General features: G+C 43.1%; 1 protein-coding gene across 1 annotated transcript in view; it reads right to left on the reverse strand.

Moving 5' to 3' along the window:
* The window catches only part of LOC126088215 (UDP-glucosyltransferase 2-like), a 154110-nt gene that overhangs the window by 72315 nt on the left and 63016 nt on the right, over positions 1–18779 (reverse strand). Inside the window, exon 4 of the mRNA XM_049906341.1 lies at positions 14175–14429. Coding sequence (XP_049762298.1) covers positions 14175–14429 — 255 coding nt within the window. The remainder of the gene's footprint in view (positions 1–14174; positions 14430–18779) is intronic.

Genomic DNA, 18779 nt, shown 5'->3' on the forward strand with positions numbered 1-18779 from the left:
TTGAGGGAGGTCCGCAAAGCTGCGGCGCCCAACCCACTGTAACTGTCATGAATCTACGAGGTGCATTCAAGTTCTAAGGCCTCCGATTTTTTTTCTCCGAACTGGAAAGAGATAGAAACATGCGCATTGTTTTAAAATGAGGCCGCGTTCATTGTCAATACGTCCCAGAGATGGCAGCACCATACGGCAGATGGAATTTTACCGCCAGCAGCGAGAATGAGAACTGTTTTAAATACTTAAAATGGCGACATTTTCCTTACTTGAACAGCGTGCAATCATTCGTTTTCTGAATTTGCATAGTGTGAAACCAATTGAAATTCATCGACAGTTGAAGTAGACATTTGGTGATGGAGTTACGGATGTGTCGAAAGTGCGTTCGTGGGTGTGACAGTTTAATGAAGGCAGAACATCGTGTGACAACAAACCGAAACAACCTCGGGCTCGCACAAGCCCGTCTGACGACATGATCGAGAAAGTGGAGAGAATTGTTTTGGGAGATCGCCGAATGACTGTTGAACAGATCGCCTCCAGAGTTGGCATTTCTGTGGGTTCTGTGCACACAATCCTGCATGACGACCTGAAAATGCGAAAAGTGTCATCCAGGTGGGTGCCACGAATGCTGACAGACGACCACACGGCTGCCCGTGTGGCATGTTGCCAAGCAATGTTGATGCGCAACGACAGCATGAATGGGACTTTCTTTTCGTCGGTTGTGATAATGGATGAGACGTGGATGCCATTTTTCAATCCAGAAACAAAGCGCCAGTCAGCTCAATGGAAGCACACAGATTCACCACCACCAAAAAAATTTCGGGTAACTGCCAGTGCTGAAAAAATGATGGTGTCCATGTTCTGGGACAGCGAGGGCGTAATCCTTACCCATTGCGTTCCAAATGGCACTATGGTAACAGGTGCATCCTACGAAAATGTTTTGAAGAACAAATTCCTTCCTGCACTGCAACAAAAACGTCCGGGAAGGGCTGCGTGTGTGCTGTTTCACCTAGACAACGCACCCGCACATCGAGCTAACGTTACGCAACAGTTTCTTCGTGATAACAACTTTGAAGTGATTCCTCATGCTCCCTATTCACCTGACCTGGCTCCTAGTGACTTTTGGCTTTTTCCAACAATGAAAGACACTCTCCGTGGCCGGACATTCACCAGCCGTGCTGCTATTGCCTCGGCGATTTTCCAGTGGTCAAAACAGACTCCTAAAGAAGCCTTCGCCGCTGCCATGGAATCATGGCGTCAGCGTTCTGAAAAATGTGTACGTCTGCAGGGAGAATACGTCGAGAAGTAACGCCAGTTTCATCGATTTCGGGTGAGTAGTTAATTAGAAAAAAAATCGGAGGCCTTAGAACTTGAATGCACCTCGTACTTACGACGACTCAGCTATAGTGTTTTCGTTTGCAATAGACTATTATGCAAGGGACTCATAGTTTATTGCTAGACGGCGATGTGGATCTAAATCCCACCCTCAGACTGCCCTGAAATATTTTTTCGTTGTTTGCCATTTCATTTTTAGGTACGTGTGTGCACTCGACTGTTTAACATGCTCGTGGGCGGTTTACTGTCTATACAAGGTGTGTCAGAAAAGTGATGAGACTGATTTTATATCTAATAAAGTTTCTATTTTTTTCAGACAACAGTATTGTCAGGTTCGAAGTAGTTCAGCTCGGCAGCTATACAGCGGCGGTGTCGTTGTTCCAGACCTTGGTAGCAGCGCTGAAAGGCTTCAACTGGTGGGGCCTTTACCGTGCAGAGTCCCAAAAGTAGTCCTTATAAAACTTCCGCAATTTCGGGAAAAGAAAAAGTAACAAGGACTCAGATCAGGTGAATGTGGGCCGTGCAACAATAGGAATGCCTTTTGAGGCCAAAAATTCCGTGATGGAACTGGCCTCGTGGCATGGGGCGTTGTGATGAAGCAGCATCCACTTGTCTGCAGTGTTGAGTCCACTCGAATCACCTTTTCCGTGAGCCATTCAAGGAAACCTTTGTAAAACATTTGGTTGCTAGTTTGTCCTGGAGGAATAAATTCTTTTGTGGACCATACCTCTACTGTCAAGAAAGCAAATTAGCATTCTTTTCATATTTGATTTGCTCATTCGTGCTTTTTTCGGTCGTGGAGATGTCTCAGTGCCACTCCTAAATTTGCCTCTTTGTCTCAGGATCATACACAAAGTTCCAGGATTTGTCTCCTCTTATCACATGACTGAACCATTTGTTGTCACTGTCAATCATCTCACATCAACGCACACATTTCTTCAATTGCCCTTCTGCACAGTTGTGAGGTTTTCCAGCACCGTTTTGGCATAAACCTTTCGCATGTCCAAATCTTCTGTCAAAATTTGATGTACGGTGAAAGTGTTTAACAGGTCATCCATCATGCGTATTGTTAAATTTGGACCTGACATCACAAGATCACTCACACGTTCGAAGTTATCGTCGGTTTTTGAAGTTGAAGGTACCGCTGAACGAAATTCATCTTCAACGTGTTGTTGGCCTTCAAAACAATGGTTTGTACCAGTAAAAAATTTGTGCTCTTGATAAGGAATGTTGCCCTTAGGTTTGTTTTACCTTTTCGAAGGTCACGCTCGCGGATTCTCCAGATTTAACACAAAACGCAGCTGCATAACATTGCTCTAAATTCCACTGTTCCATTTTCGTAACACACAAGAAAAATACAATTTCGCTCATGGCGCTCTCAAAAACCAGGTGATGGCTCTACGGAGAGCTGACCATCTGGAAGGGATGAACACACCGATCTACACAAGTAGAACAACACAGCGTCGCCAGTCTCAGTTTCTTGGGAGCTAGAGGACAATGACTTCCAACTCACTGAATGCTGATAGTAATAGAAAATAGTGTCGGTTTTCTGGCGTTTCCCTTCACAATGTTTGCTCTGTATTGATACGAAATGGAAGTGTACTGTTAAATATAGTCAGGAGAAATCTACTGTTGATTTTACTTTTTTCTAGTCGCCGACTGATCTTAGTAACACCAATAGCGTCCCAGATTTGTGAGGACACATGCTCTCCGGCATATCCGACTGAAAGTATGGTTCATGTTTTTTGATTATTGTTGCTTCTGCTGAGTCGGCTGCACGTGCATAGTTTTTACAAATGGAACTGTACATGTATATGTCACTAGAGAAGAGGGTGTCATTTTTTTCTGTTTCATGTGGGGCATATCGAGGACAACGCGGGAAGCATCGCGGGAGTGAGCGTGCTTCTGGTCTCCAGCCACTGTGAGCTGAACGCCGTCACGACTCCGAAACGTGGAAGCGTTGTCCACGGAATTCACAAAGCAGTTATTCAAAGAATTAAAAATTGTAATCAGAAATTTCATTTTTACTACTAAAATAGGTGTTTTGAGTCTTTGTAACAACTCTGAGTATACAGTATGTTGTGTAGTCAAGTACACAATTAATACACTGCTCCAAAGAACGGAGATTAGGGGAACGTGACTTCAGGTATCTGACGTATTCCAGTGAGCACTTACCAAATTATCCTATATCTTTCGCAAATTCAAATGGTTCAAATGGCTCTAAGCACTATGGGACTTAACATCTGAGGTCATCAGTCCTCTAGACTTAGAACCATTTAAACCTAACTAACCTAAGAACATCACACACATCCATGCCCGAGGCAGGATCCGAACCTGCGACCGTAGCATCAGCGCGGTTCCGAACTGAGGCGCCTAGAACTGCTCGGCCACAGCGGCCGGCATTCACAAAATAAGTACACAAAAAAACATAATTACATCCTCAGTAGTTTATAAAAAACTGAAACTTCCGACAGGTGTCGAAAACAAAGTGAAAACAATCACTCATCCCGTCATCCAGGACTTTGAGAGCGCCCCTATTTGAGCGTGTGTGACTCCCTGGCAGCTACTTGGCATGCTCCTTATGAGTCTCCATAGGTCATCCTGTGTTATCCGTTCCCATTCTTTAATGAGAGTTGTTGTAGAGTCTGTGGAGGAACAGGACGACTGTGAACTCGTCCGTCAAGCATGTCCCACATATATACGATGGTGTTAGATCGGTACCCACCTCCTGCCATTCCATTACTCCAATGTCCAAGATTCACCAGAAGTCCCTGCTGACGGCCGTTAAATAGGCTCTGGCATTAGAAGCAGTTCAGGACCACCACCGTCTGCAGCAGCCACCACATGGTCCAGCAGGATCCATTCGATGTACTGCGTGGTGGCGAGGCGACCATGGACAACGATAAGCTCTGTATGGCTGTCAACACTGGTGCCTCCTCACAACATTGCAGAACCTTGGAAATCTGTCGAGTTCGTGGAGAATATTTGGCAGGCACATCTCACCACTGATTTCCGCACACGAACATGCCCATTACCTTGCGTCAGAGCATATCTGGACTCATCCGTGAATAACGCATTACGCCAGTTACGGAAGTTACACATGACATGGCAACGGCGGAACTGAAGCCGAGCTGCAAGTGTTGTCATGTCAAGCGGGGCACTCGGACATCTGGATTGCACGGTCCTTTTCCGTAACCTGTTCATTACGGTCTGGTGGGACACAGCGGCTCCTGTGGCCCTTTTGACATCGTCTTGCAGTGCTCTGGCAATAGCCGTACGACGCCGCAACGCGGAGATGGCCAGATATCGGTCTTCACGAGGGTTTGGTATGCATCGAAGATCTTGTCCAACTCGACTTATGGACTGACCTGTCTCTATGTAGCTTGCCAACAACCTATGGATGACACATGGAGAGGCATTGGCATCCGCAGAAACACGACCGAAAGTCCATCGCTTTTGAATCAAATAGACCGCCCTTGCAACTTCCACTGCATTTATACGTCGCATTACATGCGCTTGGTTGAATACCACGTCCACAAATGACAACTGCCATCTGTGTGCCTCACAAGAAAAAACACTAGGTCACCGGTACTCACTGCCTTCTGATGGGTCACCTGACGCTGTGATCGTGTAGTGCATAACACAGCAAATAGATGGTGAATGATTTATTTGTTGCCAACAATGGAAGCGAAGATCTCAATCCATGCAATGAGACCACAGGTGTCACCTGTATCAAAATAGATTTAACATACCGGATGTCGACACACGTGTTCCCCTAATTCTTTTCAACAGTGTAGCTACGTTGAACTTTTGTTGTGAAGTTATTGTTGGTACAGTGCAGTATCAGGATAATTTGAGTCTAGCTTTTAATTAACCACTGAGTGAGGTTTAAGGTCTTCCTAACTCGCAGAGTAAACAAAAACATATTCAAGATTATTTTAGCAAGAGGCGTTTGGTTGTTGATGCTTTAATTTTATAATGCAAGAAGAAAAGAGTGTACTATAGTGAAAATTATTGAAGGATTTGGAGTTAATACAAAATCTCTTTCCCAACATTGCAGTTTGATGGAGGACAAAGCCGACCTCAAATTAATATGAAGTTTTTGCCGCACTGGCACCCTCCCTGTATCTTCTCTCACCAAGTTACCGAATTCACGTGCTGAAAAGGCGAACCTACAAGAAGCTTATTTGAACATCCAAGAAAAGAAGTGAACTACGAACTAAGAGACTATTACCACATCAAGACAGGACCCTACACACCATAGTGTCTAAAACAGATAATTGACAGGAAGAGAACAGAAGCCTCTGAAGTGTGGTGCTTCAGAAAAACGCTGTAGATTAGATGGGTAGTTTGCGTAACTAATGAGAAAGAATTTAACAGAACTGGAGAGAAAAGGAATTTGTGACATATTTGACTAAAAGAACGGAGAAGTCAATAGGAAACATTCTGAGACATCAGTTCAGTACTGAGGGACACGTGTGTGTGTGTGTGTGTGTGTGTGTGTGTGTGTGTGTGTGTGAAGGAAGGGGGGATTTTAGAGGGAGACCAAGAGACGAATACAGTAGGCAGGTTGAAATGGACGTAGATTGTAATAGTTATTCCAAGATGAAGAGGCTTGCACTGGATAGAGTATCGTGCAGAGCTGCATCAACCCAGTCTTCAGACTGAAGACCACAACAATAACAACAACAAAAAAATCTCAATACAACTCACAATTTAGTTTCAGGTTGGAAGGTGTTTATGTCTGCGTGTTGGCACTACTTCTACTTATCTAAATCAATGGAGCCAGCGATCATTTCACATACCTTTTTCATTCCAGTGTAATGATCCAAACTCGGAGTAATACAGATTGTTAAAGACAGGCTATGGTTGCGTATATATTGTGTAAACTCTTTAAAAGATACACTTCAGTCATGTGCCGGAGTTCCAGCATACTTTCTTTCGGCCGGCCGGAGTGGCCGAGCGGTTCTAGGCGCTACAATCTGGAACCGCGCGACCGCTACGGTCGCAGGTTCGAATCCTGCCTCGGGCATGGATGTGTGTGATGTCCTTAGGTTAGTTAAGTTTTAGTAGTTCTAAGTTCTAGGGGACTGATGACCTCAGCAGTTAAGTCCCGTAGTACTCAGAGCCATTTGAACCATTTTTGAACTTCCTTTCGATTCCCCCTCCCTACATTTCTGGCTGGGTGATTAAATCATTTTCACCTTTTTAGGTAGAAATTAGATTCGCGTAAGTATGAGGATTTCTATATAAAGTCATCGACAGGCGTCGGCGGCGCCACATCAACCAAGGTGATAGGTAAGTGCACTTAAGTATACGTATTTAAGTTTGGTAGCATTTCTACAGGAAAAATAGCCACATCAACCAAGGTAAGAGGTAAGTGTACAGGAAAAATAGCCACCAATATAAGTGGGTTCTTTTTTGTCATCAGTCCAGTCTATCAAAGTTTGGTAGAGTTAATTATTTGCATTTCCTTGTATCGTAGTTGCGACCAATCGCCATGGCGTGGAACGACCCGTTTTTAACCCCCCAAGCAAACAGAATGGTATTATGAGTTTAACACGTGTATCTTTCTCAGGCATCGTAGCTCCCAACCGAAAAGTCCTATTTTAATACAGTGTTATCTATCTTTACTGTAGTGTTGTGGAGCGATTGAAAGTTAACACCTAAAAAAATCAAATCAACATTAGTTAATTATTACCTTTAACAAGAACTGTACAATATCTTTTTAACATACGAAAATTTTGAACTTATTATTATATGAATTCACTATGTATATTTATCATGACCTTAACAAAAGAAAAATAGTTACGTTTCATGAGACAATTGGTGATATATATATTTCTGAACAATGTAGATATTAATAAGTAATAACATTAGATATGTTATTACAGTAATCGTGAAGTAAATTTGCAAAATTACCACCTTAGCATAAGTAAATTGCTATCAATTAAACTTAGTCTAGGAAGAGTACATTAATTCACCCAAATAACGTAACCTAGGAAATTAAAACTGAGAAGTCGCTTGTGATCAATTACCCTAAGCCACCCATTGAACTCAGTTTAATCACGTTTATTTACTAAATATCAGAGATAATAAAAAGTCGGAATAATAATTTTAGGTTGAAACACAAAACCGCATATGCGATATTCTGCTGCCAAAATCTTGCAACTGTAATAATATTTATAAAATTATATCTGTTGTCAGAAAACGCTGATTTTGTTGAGGCAAGATATTGTGTCTCGAAAGCTGTTTGTGTGTATATGGAATGAAAATATTACTACGTATATTAAACTACATTTTTTTTACTTTATGGAGGCTTTTTGTGTGGCTTTTTAATTTTTAATTTAAGTTTTATTACAATTACAGCATATCATATCATATCAGTGGAATGTATGACAATTATTTATATGATTTCATAAAGTTTTATGAGTCTTTTTGATTTATACTTAACTGTCGCATACTCAACATACATCAGACATTCTTCTATAAAGTGAAAGGAGTTGCCCACAGACACGCCATCACTTTATGTTTGAGGTTAATTTTATTACACATTATGTTTTTACAACACTGGGGAGTTGGTCACTACTTTCTGTGTGACACTAAAACTGAGTGACGAGTAGTGTTAATCATTCCTTCTTCTAGTATTACATTTCTGAATCATACTGTTGCTTTGCAACTATGATTCTTTGTTGACACCATTCTTCATATGAGAGTGAATGAACTTAGAAGCTGCTGTCAGTATGGCCAACTCTTAAGCGATCATAATCGAATTTCTTAAGCTCTGCTCCCGTGCTTGCAGAAAGTACCAGTTAATATGCAAAGACTGTGATTCAGTGTATGCTGGACAGACATGTAGAAGTTTTAGAAGAAGATACCCTGAACATTTAATAGCAATGAAACGCGACAGCACATAATCCACGCCGGCCGGAGTGACCGAGCGGTTCTAAGCGCTACAGTCTGGAACCGCGTGACCGCTACGGTCGCAGGTTCGAATCCTGCCTCGGGCATGGATGTGTGTGATGTCCTTAGGTTAGTTAGGTTTAAGTAGTTCTAAGTTCTAGGGTACTGATGACCTCAGAAGTTAAGTCCCATAGTGCTCAGAGCCATTTGAACCATTTTTTGAACATAATTCACGTTTGCAGACCACCTCACTGAAAACAACCACCACGCTAGTGCCATAGAAATAGAACTCCAGACTTTAAAACACAGTTATCATTTGCATCACTTATTGTCAATAACAAAATGTTACCGGATTCAAAAACCTATCGCCTGAGGGAAAAAGGAATTAATGATCAGGCAGTACTCTGCAAAAAAATGTTATTCAACAGTCTAAGCGAAGTATCAGACAACGCACTATAAAACTTGGACACACACACACACACATATATATGTATATATATATATATATGAAAACACATCGGAACACACATATATACGTATATATGAAAAGACATCTAAAATTTGCGGCCCCCAACCGGGAACAAAACAATGAAGAAACGACTGTGAAGAGTGCGTTTGAAATGTAAACATACAATGATGCTTTTATTTAAGCCTCAGCAATATAATAAGATTCACAACTCTCTAACGAGTAGGAGAAAACGCAAGTAACCGCTCTTAAAAACGCAACACAATCTATGAATAACAAACAGCAAGAGATAGTTCTTCATACCAAAGCCTCACAAAAAAATTTGCTGATGTCGAAAAGTCATTTTAAATATAAAAATAACAACAAAAATTAGCAGGAAAATAAAAACCAAGTACAGCTCAGAACAAGTAAATACAACAGTAATAAGAGTAGAAAGGGGGCATATATCACAATTTCACCGGAATACGTAGTATAAAAGTTCGTTGTAAACAAACATGGAGTTCACACGTTGTCTTAACACCCCTGAATTGCAAGTGACGTGGGGCAAAATTTAGTCTTGTAGCTGATATCTGTTGGCAGCCATAGGGCACACATAATACAAGAAAAGTAAAGTACATATGTAACTTAATACAACAACAAAATTCTGATGTAACTGTTAACTTATTGCTAAACTACATGAAAATATGTGTGTGTATACACGTTGCTCAGAAGCAGTCTGGAAAGCTTATAATAATTGTTGACAAAAAAAATTCGATACACTGCAGAAATTTGGAAATTTGTGGTAAGTTTCTATGGGACCAAACTGCTGAGATGATATTTTCCTACGCTTACACACTGCTTGATCTAACTTAAACTAACTTACGCTAAGGACAACACACACACCCATGCCCGAGGGAGGACTCGAAACTCCGACGGAGGGAGCCGCGCGAACCGTGACAAGACGCCCGAGACCACGTGGCTACTCAGTGCGGCGATGCATTGCGTCATTTAAGCAGCATTGAAGTTAGCCAACCAGACGTTGAGAACGTAAATTCATGCTGTCCGGCGGAGACCGTGTCGTCAAATGTTTAAACAGATGTATTCAGAAGGTTGTAGAGCAGACACCACATATTATCCTTGTCAGGTGCTTCTGTGCAAGAAACATATTTATCCTCAATGAAGAGTTATGGAAGAATATGATGGCGTAAGACATTAGTGAGAGACGGTAGAAAAAGTAAGTCTGCATTCGACTCTTTCATTGACATTATCCGCAACGCAGAACTTAAATGTTTGAGGTGATTTGTAACATGCGATTTCCAGTTGAGGTACCTAGTAGTATATCCAGAAATTAAAATATTCAGCTACGTTTATTGATGTAGACACATGCACTATTAAATTAGGTCGGTGAATTAAGTTCTAAGCGTATTTGTTTTTCATGTCGGTATTCCAGTTACTATGTGTTTATTTACCGATTGTCATTTTTTATTTGTGGCTCACTGTTTCTATTTGTGTTTATACAGGGTGTTTCAAAAATGACCGGTATATTTGAAACGGCAATAAAAACTAAACGAGCAGCGATAGAAATACACCGTTTGTTGCAATATGCTTGGGACAACAGTACATTTTCAGGCGGACAAACTTTCGAAATTACAGTAGTTACAATTTTCAACAACAGATGGCGCTGCAAGTGATGTGAAAGATATAGAAGACAACGCAGTCTGTGGGTGCGCCATTCTGTACGTCGTCTTTCTGCTGTAAGCGTGTGCTGTTCACAACGTGCAAGTGTGCTGTAGACAACATTGTTTATTCCTTAGAACAGAGGATTTTTCTGGTGTTGGAATTCCACCGCCTAGAACACAGTGTTGTTGCAACAAGACGAAGTTTTCAACGGACGTTTAATGTAACCAAAGGACCGAAAAGCGATACAATAAAGGATCTGTTTGAAAAATTTCAACGGACTGGGAACGTGATGGATGAACGTGCTGGAAAGGTATGGCGACCGCGTACGGCAACCACAGAGGGCAACTCGCAGCTAGTGCAGCAGGTGATCCAACAGCGGCCTCAGGTTTCAGTTTGCCGTGTTGCAGCTGCGCTCCAAATGACGCCAACGTCCACGTATCGTCTCATGCGCCAGAGTTTACACCTCTATCCATACAAAATTCAAACGCGGCAACCCCTCAGCGCCGCTACCATTGATGCACGAGAGACATTCGCTAACGATATAGTGCACAGGATTGATGACGGCGATATGCATGTGGGCAGCATTTGGTTTACTGACGAAGCTTATTTTTACCTGGACGGCTTCGTCAATAAACAGAACTGGCGCATATGGGGAACCGAAAAGCCCCATGTTGCAGTCCCATCGTCCCTGCATCCTCAAAAAGTACTGGTCTGGGCCGCCATTTCTTCCAGAGGAATCATTGGCCCATTTTTCCGATCCGAAACGATTACTGCATCACGCTATCTGGACATTCTTCGTGAATTTGTGGCGGTACAAACTGCCTTAGACGACACTGCGAACACCTCGTGGTTTATGCAAGATGGTGCCCGGCCACATCGCACGGCCGACGTCTTTAATTTCCTGAATGAATATTTCGATGATCGTGTGATTGCTTTGGGCTATCCGAAACATACAGGAGGCGGCGTGGATTGGCCTCCCTATTCGCCAGACATGAACCCCTGTGACTTCTTTCTGTGGGGACACGTGAAAGACCAGGTGTACCGCCAGAATCCAGAAACAATTGAACATCTGAAGCAGTACATCTCATCTGCATGTGAAGCCATTCCGCCAGACACGTTGTCAAAGGTTTCGGGTAATTTCATTCAGAGACTACGCCATATTATTGCTACGCATGGTGGATATGTGGAAAATATCGTACTATAGAGTTTCCCAGACCGCAGCGCCCTCTGTTGTTGACAATTGTAACTACTGTATTTTCTAAAGTTTGTCTGCCTGAAAGTGTACTGTTGTCCCAAGCATATTGCAACAAACGGTGTATTTCTATCGCTGCTCGTTTAGTTTTTATTACCGTTTCAAATATACCGGTCATTTTTGAAACACCCTGTATATTGTCATTTTGCCATTTGGAGATAGTGAATGGAGCTGTGGAAGCTAGAAAATGGATTGCCAATTGGAGAAGTCGGAACATTTCCTACGTATTCTTCTGTTCGTGTTTACTGCATGGGTAATAGCAGCAGAGGCCGCCAGAAGTACTCGTGCCGTGCATGGAGATAATGCCACTGGACAGAGCACGGCAATAAAATGGTTTTCTCGTTTTAAGGAGGCTGGTTTTGACATTAGTGGCTCTCCAAGTTAACGAAGACATTCGGGCTTTGATGAAAATCGTTTAAACGCATTAATCCACGGTGATCCACTTTAGTGTTTTCGTAAACTGGCAAATGTGATGAGCTGTGACCATTCAACCATCGTGCGACATTTTTGTCCAGTGCTGTAGGTTCAAGAATCGGGTGGAGGAGTACCGCAGTTTCTGAGCCAAAATAAAAAAAAATCGGCAGGTGGCCACATGTGTTTGCATCTCTGTTTGCTCGTCATCAATTGGCTCGAGAACAACGCCGACCATTCCTATTTCGAATCGTTACTGGTGACGAGCAGTGGAGTCTTTATGCTAACACAAGAGGTGCGAACGAATGGATGAATCTAAACAAAGCAACAACTTCCCGTACAAAGACCTACTCGCATCCGCAAAAGATAATGTAATGAATCAGGTGGAACATCGGCGGTGTGGTGTACTACAAATTGCTACTGACATTTATTGCCAACAACTGAGCCGTCTTGCAGACGCAGGCGAGAACAACCACCAGGAAGATTTGGTGAAGTGATGCTGCTCCACGACAAAGCCCCTCCGCATTCTGCTGCATTGAGAAAAAAATTATGTGAAGGTAGTATCTGTTCCCGAAAGAACAGATACCATTGATGACCGCGCAACTTCTCTAGACTAAAATGATAATTAAATCGACACCCTAGCTGCAAACAGGCGTTGATATACATCACTGGGGGCATGTTGAAAATGTGTGCCCCGACCGGGAATCGAACCCGGGATCTCCTGCTTACATGGCAGATGCTCATTCCATCTTTCTTTTCTTCATTTTGTTCGCATTTGTTCGTTGCCTCTGCTCGGGACGGACGTCGTACGGCATCCGTTTAAGTTTGTTGTCGATCGATTAACTCAGTTTTTTTTATTGCAGAGGGTAGCTAACCCTCTGACCGAACACGCTGAGCTACCGTGCCGGCTTCCATCTGAGCCACCGAGGGCATAGAGGATAGTGCGCCTGCTAGGACTTATCCCTTGCACGGTTCCCGTGAGACCCACATTCCCAACATGCCCACACCACTACATTCGTAGTGCGCCCAATAGATGTTTGCCCATCACACTCATTACTCGTGGCAGATTAATCTACCAAGTCCCGTACGAGTTGGGGCATAGCGTGTGCGTGAAGGTAGTATCCGTTCCCGAAAGAACAGATACCATTCATGAACGTGCAGCTTCTCTAGAATGAAATGATAATTAAATCAACACTGTAGCTGCAAACAGGCGTGTTCGAGTCCCGGTCGGGGCACACATGTTTAACATGTCCCCAATGATGTATACCAACGCCTGTTTGCAGCTAGGGTGTCAATTTAACTATCATTTCAACAAAAAAAAGCCCTAAACACTCTACAGGAGTTTGTGAGTTTGAGAAATTATTCCGCTCCCATGTTATTCACGTGATCTTACGCCCTCAGATTCACCTTTTCCGCACCCTGTCGAGCAACCTTCAAGAAACTTCCCCTCCGGATGAAAATTCACTCCGAACAAGGGTCAACGAGTGCTTCGCCTCAAAACCACGTGATTTCTACAGTCGCGGAATCGAATAATTACCCCAGAGTCGGCAAACTGTTGTAAATAGTAAGGAGAATATTTTATTGATGAATGAAGTCTGTGCCGGCCGGTGTGGCCGAGCGGTTCTAGGCGCTTCAGTCTGGAACCGAGTGACCGCTACGGTCGCAGGTTCGAATCCTGCCTCGGGCGTGGATGTGTGTGATGTCCTTAGGTTAGTTAGGTTTAAGTAGTTCTAAGTTCTAGGGGACTGATGACCTCAGATGTTAAGTCCCATAGTGCTCAGAGCCATTTGAACCTTTTTTTTTTTTTTTTTTTTTTTTTTTTTGAAGTCTGTGTTAAGTGTATCTGTTGTGTTTATTAAACTTGTGGAAAAGCGCTACGAAAAGCGCATAAACCCAATAATTCTGTGGTCAGGCCATGAGCGGTACTGATTTGCATGTCCATTTGCAGTGACCAAGTTACCGATTTTCAACAAAATATTGTTTGAATTTTTAAGTGCTCAAGTTACTTCATTTGGCTTGACTATAGTGCTTGCATCGTGAGCAAAGAGAACTCTGTTTGCTGTTATGTCGCTATATCTGCTGTTAATCCGGTACGCGAGGCTGAAAAGCGCTTGTTGGACGAAGCTCCAGGGACAGTTGGACTGGCAATGAACTCACCCTGTCGTGCGCGCCGTTGAGGGCCATGCTAGAACTGATGGCGACCAGCGGCGCGCGAAACTTGTGCGCCAGTGCGGCCATGCAGTCGTGGACGAAATCCTCCGAGATGACGAGGTCGAACCGCGACCCGGAGTTGGCGAGCCGCCGCATCTGGGGCAGGTCGTACACCTTGGCGCACAGCTGCCGGTTGATGTTCTTCAGGAAGACGGGCCCCGCGAACGGCATCCGCAGTAGGTTGATGACGGCCGAGGGCATCTGCAGAACGTCCGCAGATCACACCAAGTCGGAGTATCCAATTAAACTAACTAGCTAACACCTACGACCGTTATAAGGACTGTTCGTTAGTGCCGGCTTATGGGACGGACTTCCCGGACATTATTTGACCTTCAACAATAAGAACAATAATAATAAAATGATAATTAAATCGACACTCTGGCTGCAAACAGGCGTTGATATACGTCATTGGGGACATGTTGAAAATGTGTGCCGCGAACGGGACTCGGACCCGGCCTCTCCTGCTTACATGGCAACCGCTCTGGCCATCTGAGCCACCGAGATGTTTGCCCATCACACTCCTTACTCGTGGCAGATTAATCCACCAAGTCCCGTTCGAGTTGGGGCATAGCGTGTGCGTTCGCACAAGAAGGTCAATGGCCGGACAGCCACATTTCAACTATATATGAAGGTAGTGTCTGTTCCCGAAGTCGATTTAATTATCATTTCGTACCAGAGAAGCTGCACGGGCATCAATGGTATCTGTTCTTTCGGGGACAGATACTACTTTCATATAAAATAATCATTCAAACAGTAATAAAATGAAGATTACTATTTCTGTATAGTTCCTGCTGGATCACTCAGTGCTTTTAGATTTCAGACCAACGATCTTATTTTGAAGTTAAATTCCTACGTTTTGCAATGTGCAAGCTGCAATTTCAGACAGGAAATTCCGTTATAGATCCTCAAATACGAGATAAAATCTGAAACCTCCCCTTAGAAAAATTAATGAATGTCTTTGCTGGTGCCGGCCGGAGTGGCCATGCGGTTCTAGGCGCTACAGTCTGGAGCCGAGCGACAGCTACGGTCGCAGGTTCGAATCCTGCCTCGGCCATGGATGTGTGTGATGTCCTTAGGTTAGTTACGTTTAATTAGTTCTAAGTTCTAGGCGACTGATGACCTCAGAAATTAAGTCGCATAGTGCTCAGAGCCATTTGAACTGTGCTGGTAAACCCCTTAGGTTATTTGATTTTCAAACAGCTGAGCAAAACTGAACGTACTCAGACATTTCTCTCTTTACTTATTCTGATCATCACTAAACTGACATACACAATATTTTTAACGCAACGCAATCTGACTTTCAATAATCCCTACAAAAGAATGGCCCGGACTAACAATAACCTATACCTTTCATGAATCACTTACCTCACAAAAATCTTCGTTACTCGAACTACTGCAATACAGCCAGCGCCAATACTGCCAGATAAATAAAAGTTCTAACTACTGAAGGCACTAACTACTGATAGGCATAGTTAGCAAATGAATTATTTTGATAGTGTACAAACAATGTATTTACCTTAATAGTGTTCTAAAGTCATTATATATATATATATATATATATATATATATATATATATATATATATATATATATATATCAGTTCATGACATCCAATCCTACAAATTTACTGTCTCTGATGGACACGTCTAGATCATCCGCTCTCAAAACTCTGCCATCTCTCTCCCCACATCCACCACTGTTGGCGGCTCACCTCCAACTGCGCAACGCTACGCGCTGTTCACATCCAACTGCCCAACAATAGAATATTCCAATAATGCAAACCAGCCATAGACTGCACACAGCACAGTCAGTGATATTCATACAGAGCGCTACGTGGCGTTACCAACATAAAAACTTAAACAGCCTACTTACAAATCTGTGGCACAATCCGGTGACCAGAATATTGGTCTGACAGCAAGTGCCTTTCTTCGCAGGTTGCGGCCGTCCTGGAAGGACTGAAACGGGGGAAAATCCTCGCCCCTATCCAGGATTGAACTCGATACCTCCAGGCCAAAGTCTCGCGCTCTACGCGCCAGACCACTATGGCCCAAACCCTCAAATACCTTTGGCGTCCAGGCCAAAGTCTCGCGCTCTACGCGCCAGACCACTATGGCCCAAACCCTCAAATACCTTTGGCGAAAGAAGATGACTACAATCTGCGTTCAACATTTCTGTAGACATTCGCGTAAAAAATGGTCAGGTGCGAACAGGACTCGCGCATCGAGGGTTCCGTACAAACTTAGTTGTGTATGTAGACAGTTCATCCACTCCAGGAATCGAAGATCTCGACGAGTTTTACCTGTTATAGTCATTGATATTGGCAAGACATCAGTCCTAGAGATTCCAAGACTTTCGAGAATGTTTTAATTTCAAATATGACGTGGGGTAACAAATAACAAAAGAAGTAAACTTTTCGTGTGGTATAATAACATATTAACAATTTTCCTATATTTTTCTGTTTACTCGTTCTGTGAACAATGCCTCTTCTCAAATTTTATGATTCTAAACCGTCGGGAAATTCCCTATAGCGTTCGCTGAGTCAGTTTGCCAGTATCGAAATACGTGGCATAAATGGCAGTGTGTTTTAGATGCACTGACTCAGAAGATGACATTTCTTACACCGACAAGGGACTATAGACCTTAGTATGTGACATAAATTTCAACTTGACACGTCTACCGGTTCCTGAGGAAAGCTGTCTTTACAGACGGACAGGCAGGTAGACATCTTGCTAACAAATGCCAGATTTTTTTGTGTGTGATTTCTGATTTTTTCCTTAGGCTATAGTGTGAAACTTTGGCACATTTCATGATTCTAGATCAATGGGAAGGGGCCTGTAGGTTTTGGTGAGTTGATTTGGGATCATTAAAATTTGTGGCATAAACGACAATATGGTTCGAGTGCATTGACTTAGCAGCTTCACTGTTTCACTTCCTCAAGAGACTGTAGACCTTAATATGTGACATATATTTTCAACTTGATACACATACCCGTTTCTGAGTAATAGGATTCTGAACAGTCGGACCGACAGACAGACAGAAGGCCAACAAAGTGATCCTATAAGGGTTCAGTTTTTACCGACTGAGGTACGGAACTCTGAAAGGAAAAGAGGAAAGGTCAGTTAGAAGCATACAGAATTCAACACGTCGCTCTCAACGGAACGAAAGTGACAGACTTAAAAGCAACATCGTGAATGCCCCAAAGCAGTGTTGTAGGACAGTGACTATTTATACTATACATAAATACCCTAGCGAATAGCATCAGAAGCTTCGCGAGGCTCTTCGTGGACGATTCTCTCGTCTAAAGGAAGCCTGAAAGAAGAAGACCAAAGAAACGCAACAATATCTGCAGAGAAACGACAAAAGACTCAGGGACTGGAGCGTCATAAAGTGCTGTTTAGGAAGGTGATTCCAGGCTCAGATGCACTGGTAGAAACCTAAGTAAATGTAGTAAGTTAATTCATCTGCGAAAGATGTACGGGGAGGTTATAATTACAGTGCAGCTCTCGCGCAGGTCTAGTGAGGGCTGTAATCATCGTACGGCAGCGAAACTTTTTTATTTATTGGCTTTCGGGCTGTGCCCATTCAGTCAGCTCAACAGTATGTCAGTTATGACGATACGAAAGTAACGGTGACGTAATAACCAGCCCACAGGCTGAGAAAATCTCCGATTAGGCCGGGAACCGAACCCAGGCCCCTTCGCCTGACAGTCCGCCATGCTGACCAGCAGCTACCGAGGCGGACCGTAGTAACTCTGCGGGTATGTTAATGTCTTAGTGTGGAACCGATGTACACTGGAAAAAAATTAGTTCCAAGTTTGAGCATGTAATGCATACGTGCATTCCCTTCACGTGTTTAAGTCAAGTATTACGCATATTTATGCGATCGGGAATGCTCAGTAGCAGCCACGCTACATGTACATTTGACAATTAAGTGTCAGCAAGGATCATTAGTGATGAAATCATAGGAGGCAATGTTGTGCAACCTTAGTAGGGACAAGATCCGACTATTCCGGAGTAGGATCTTACATTCTGAGACAGTGTTCCGAGACCAACTTCCATCACAATGTCCGCAAACGTGACGTCATATCCGCCTAGTAACAGCGATCTGAACGCACATCGGCTGAAAGTTTATATATATATAGGAAACGAGAAGTGTCCTTATTGGCTGAGGGAGAAAGGTGGGGTATCTCTTGTCCGTCAGGAAGATAGGGCGAGTTAGTAGCGAGGCGCCTCTCAAAACGTATGGTCGAATAACCGGGGGCGGCTCCAAAACAACGGTCGCGAGTAAATATTCCAGCTGTTAAACATAAGATAAAGTGAAGGTTAATTATCAGTGAACGCCACGTGTCGTGTGTATGACGGTTATGGAAAGTCGAAAGGTGTTCATGTGTTGTAAAGGGTTGATTAACGGCGTAGCCAAGAGCCGCCATATTGGAAACTCAGTGAAGTGTGTGTCAAAGTATTTTCTTTATTAAAACGACTATAGAACAAATCGTTGTTGACATTTAATAACTGGCATCCCGAAACACTCCACTTCAGCAGGATCATCTAC

The sequence above is a fragment of the Schistocerca cancellata genome, chromosome 6 (genome assembly GCF_023864275.1).
Source record: "Schistocerca cancellata isolate TAMUIC-IGC-003103 chromosome 6, iqSchCanc2.1, whole genome shotgun sequence".
NCBI lineage: Eukaryota > Metazoa > Arthropoda > Insecta > Orthoptera > Acrididae > Schistocerca > Schistocerca cancellata.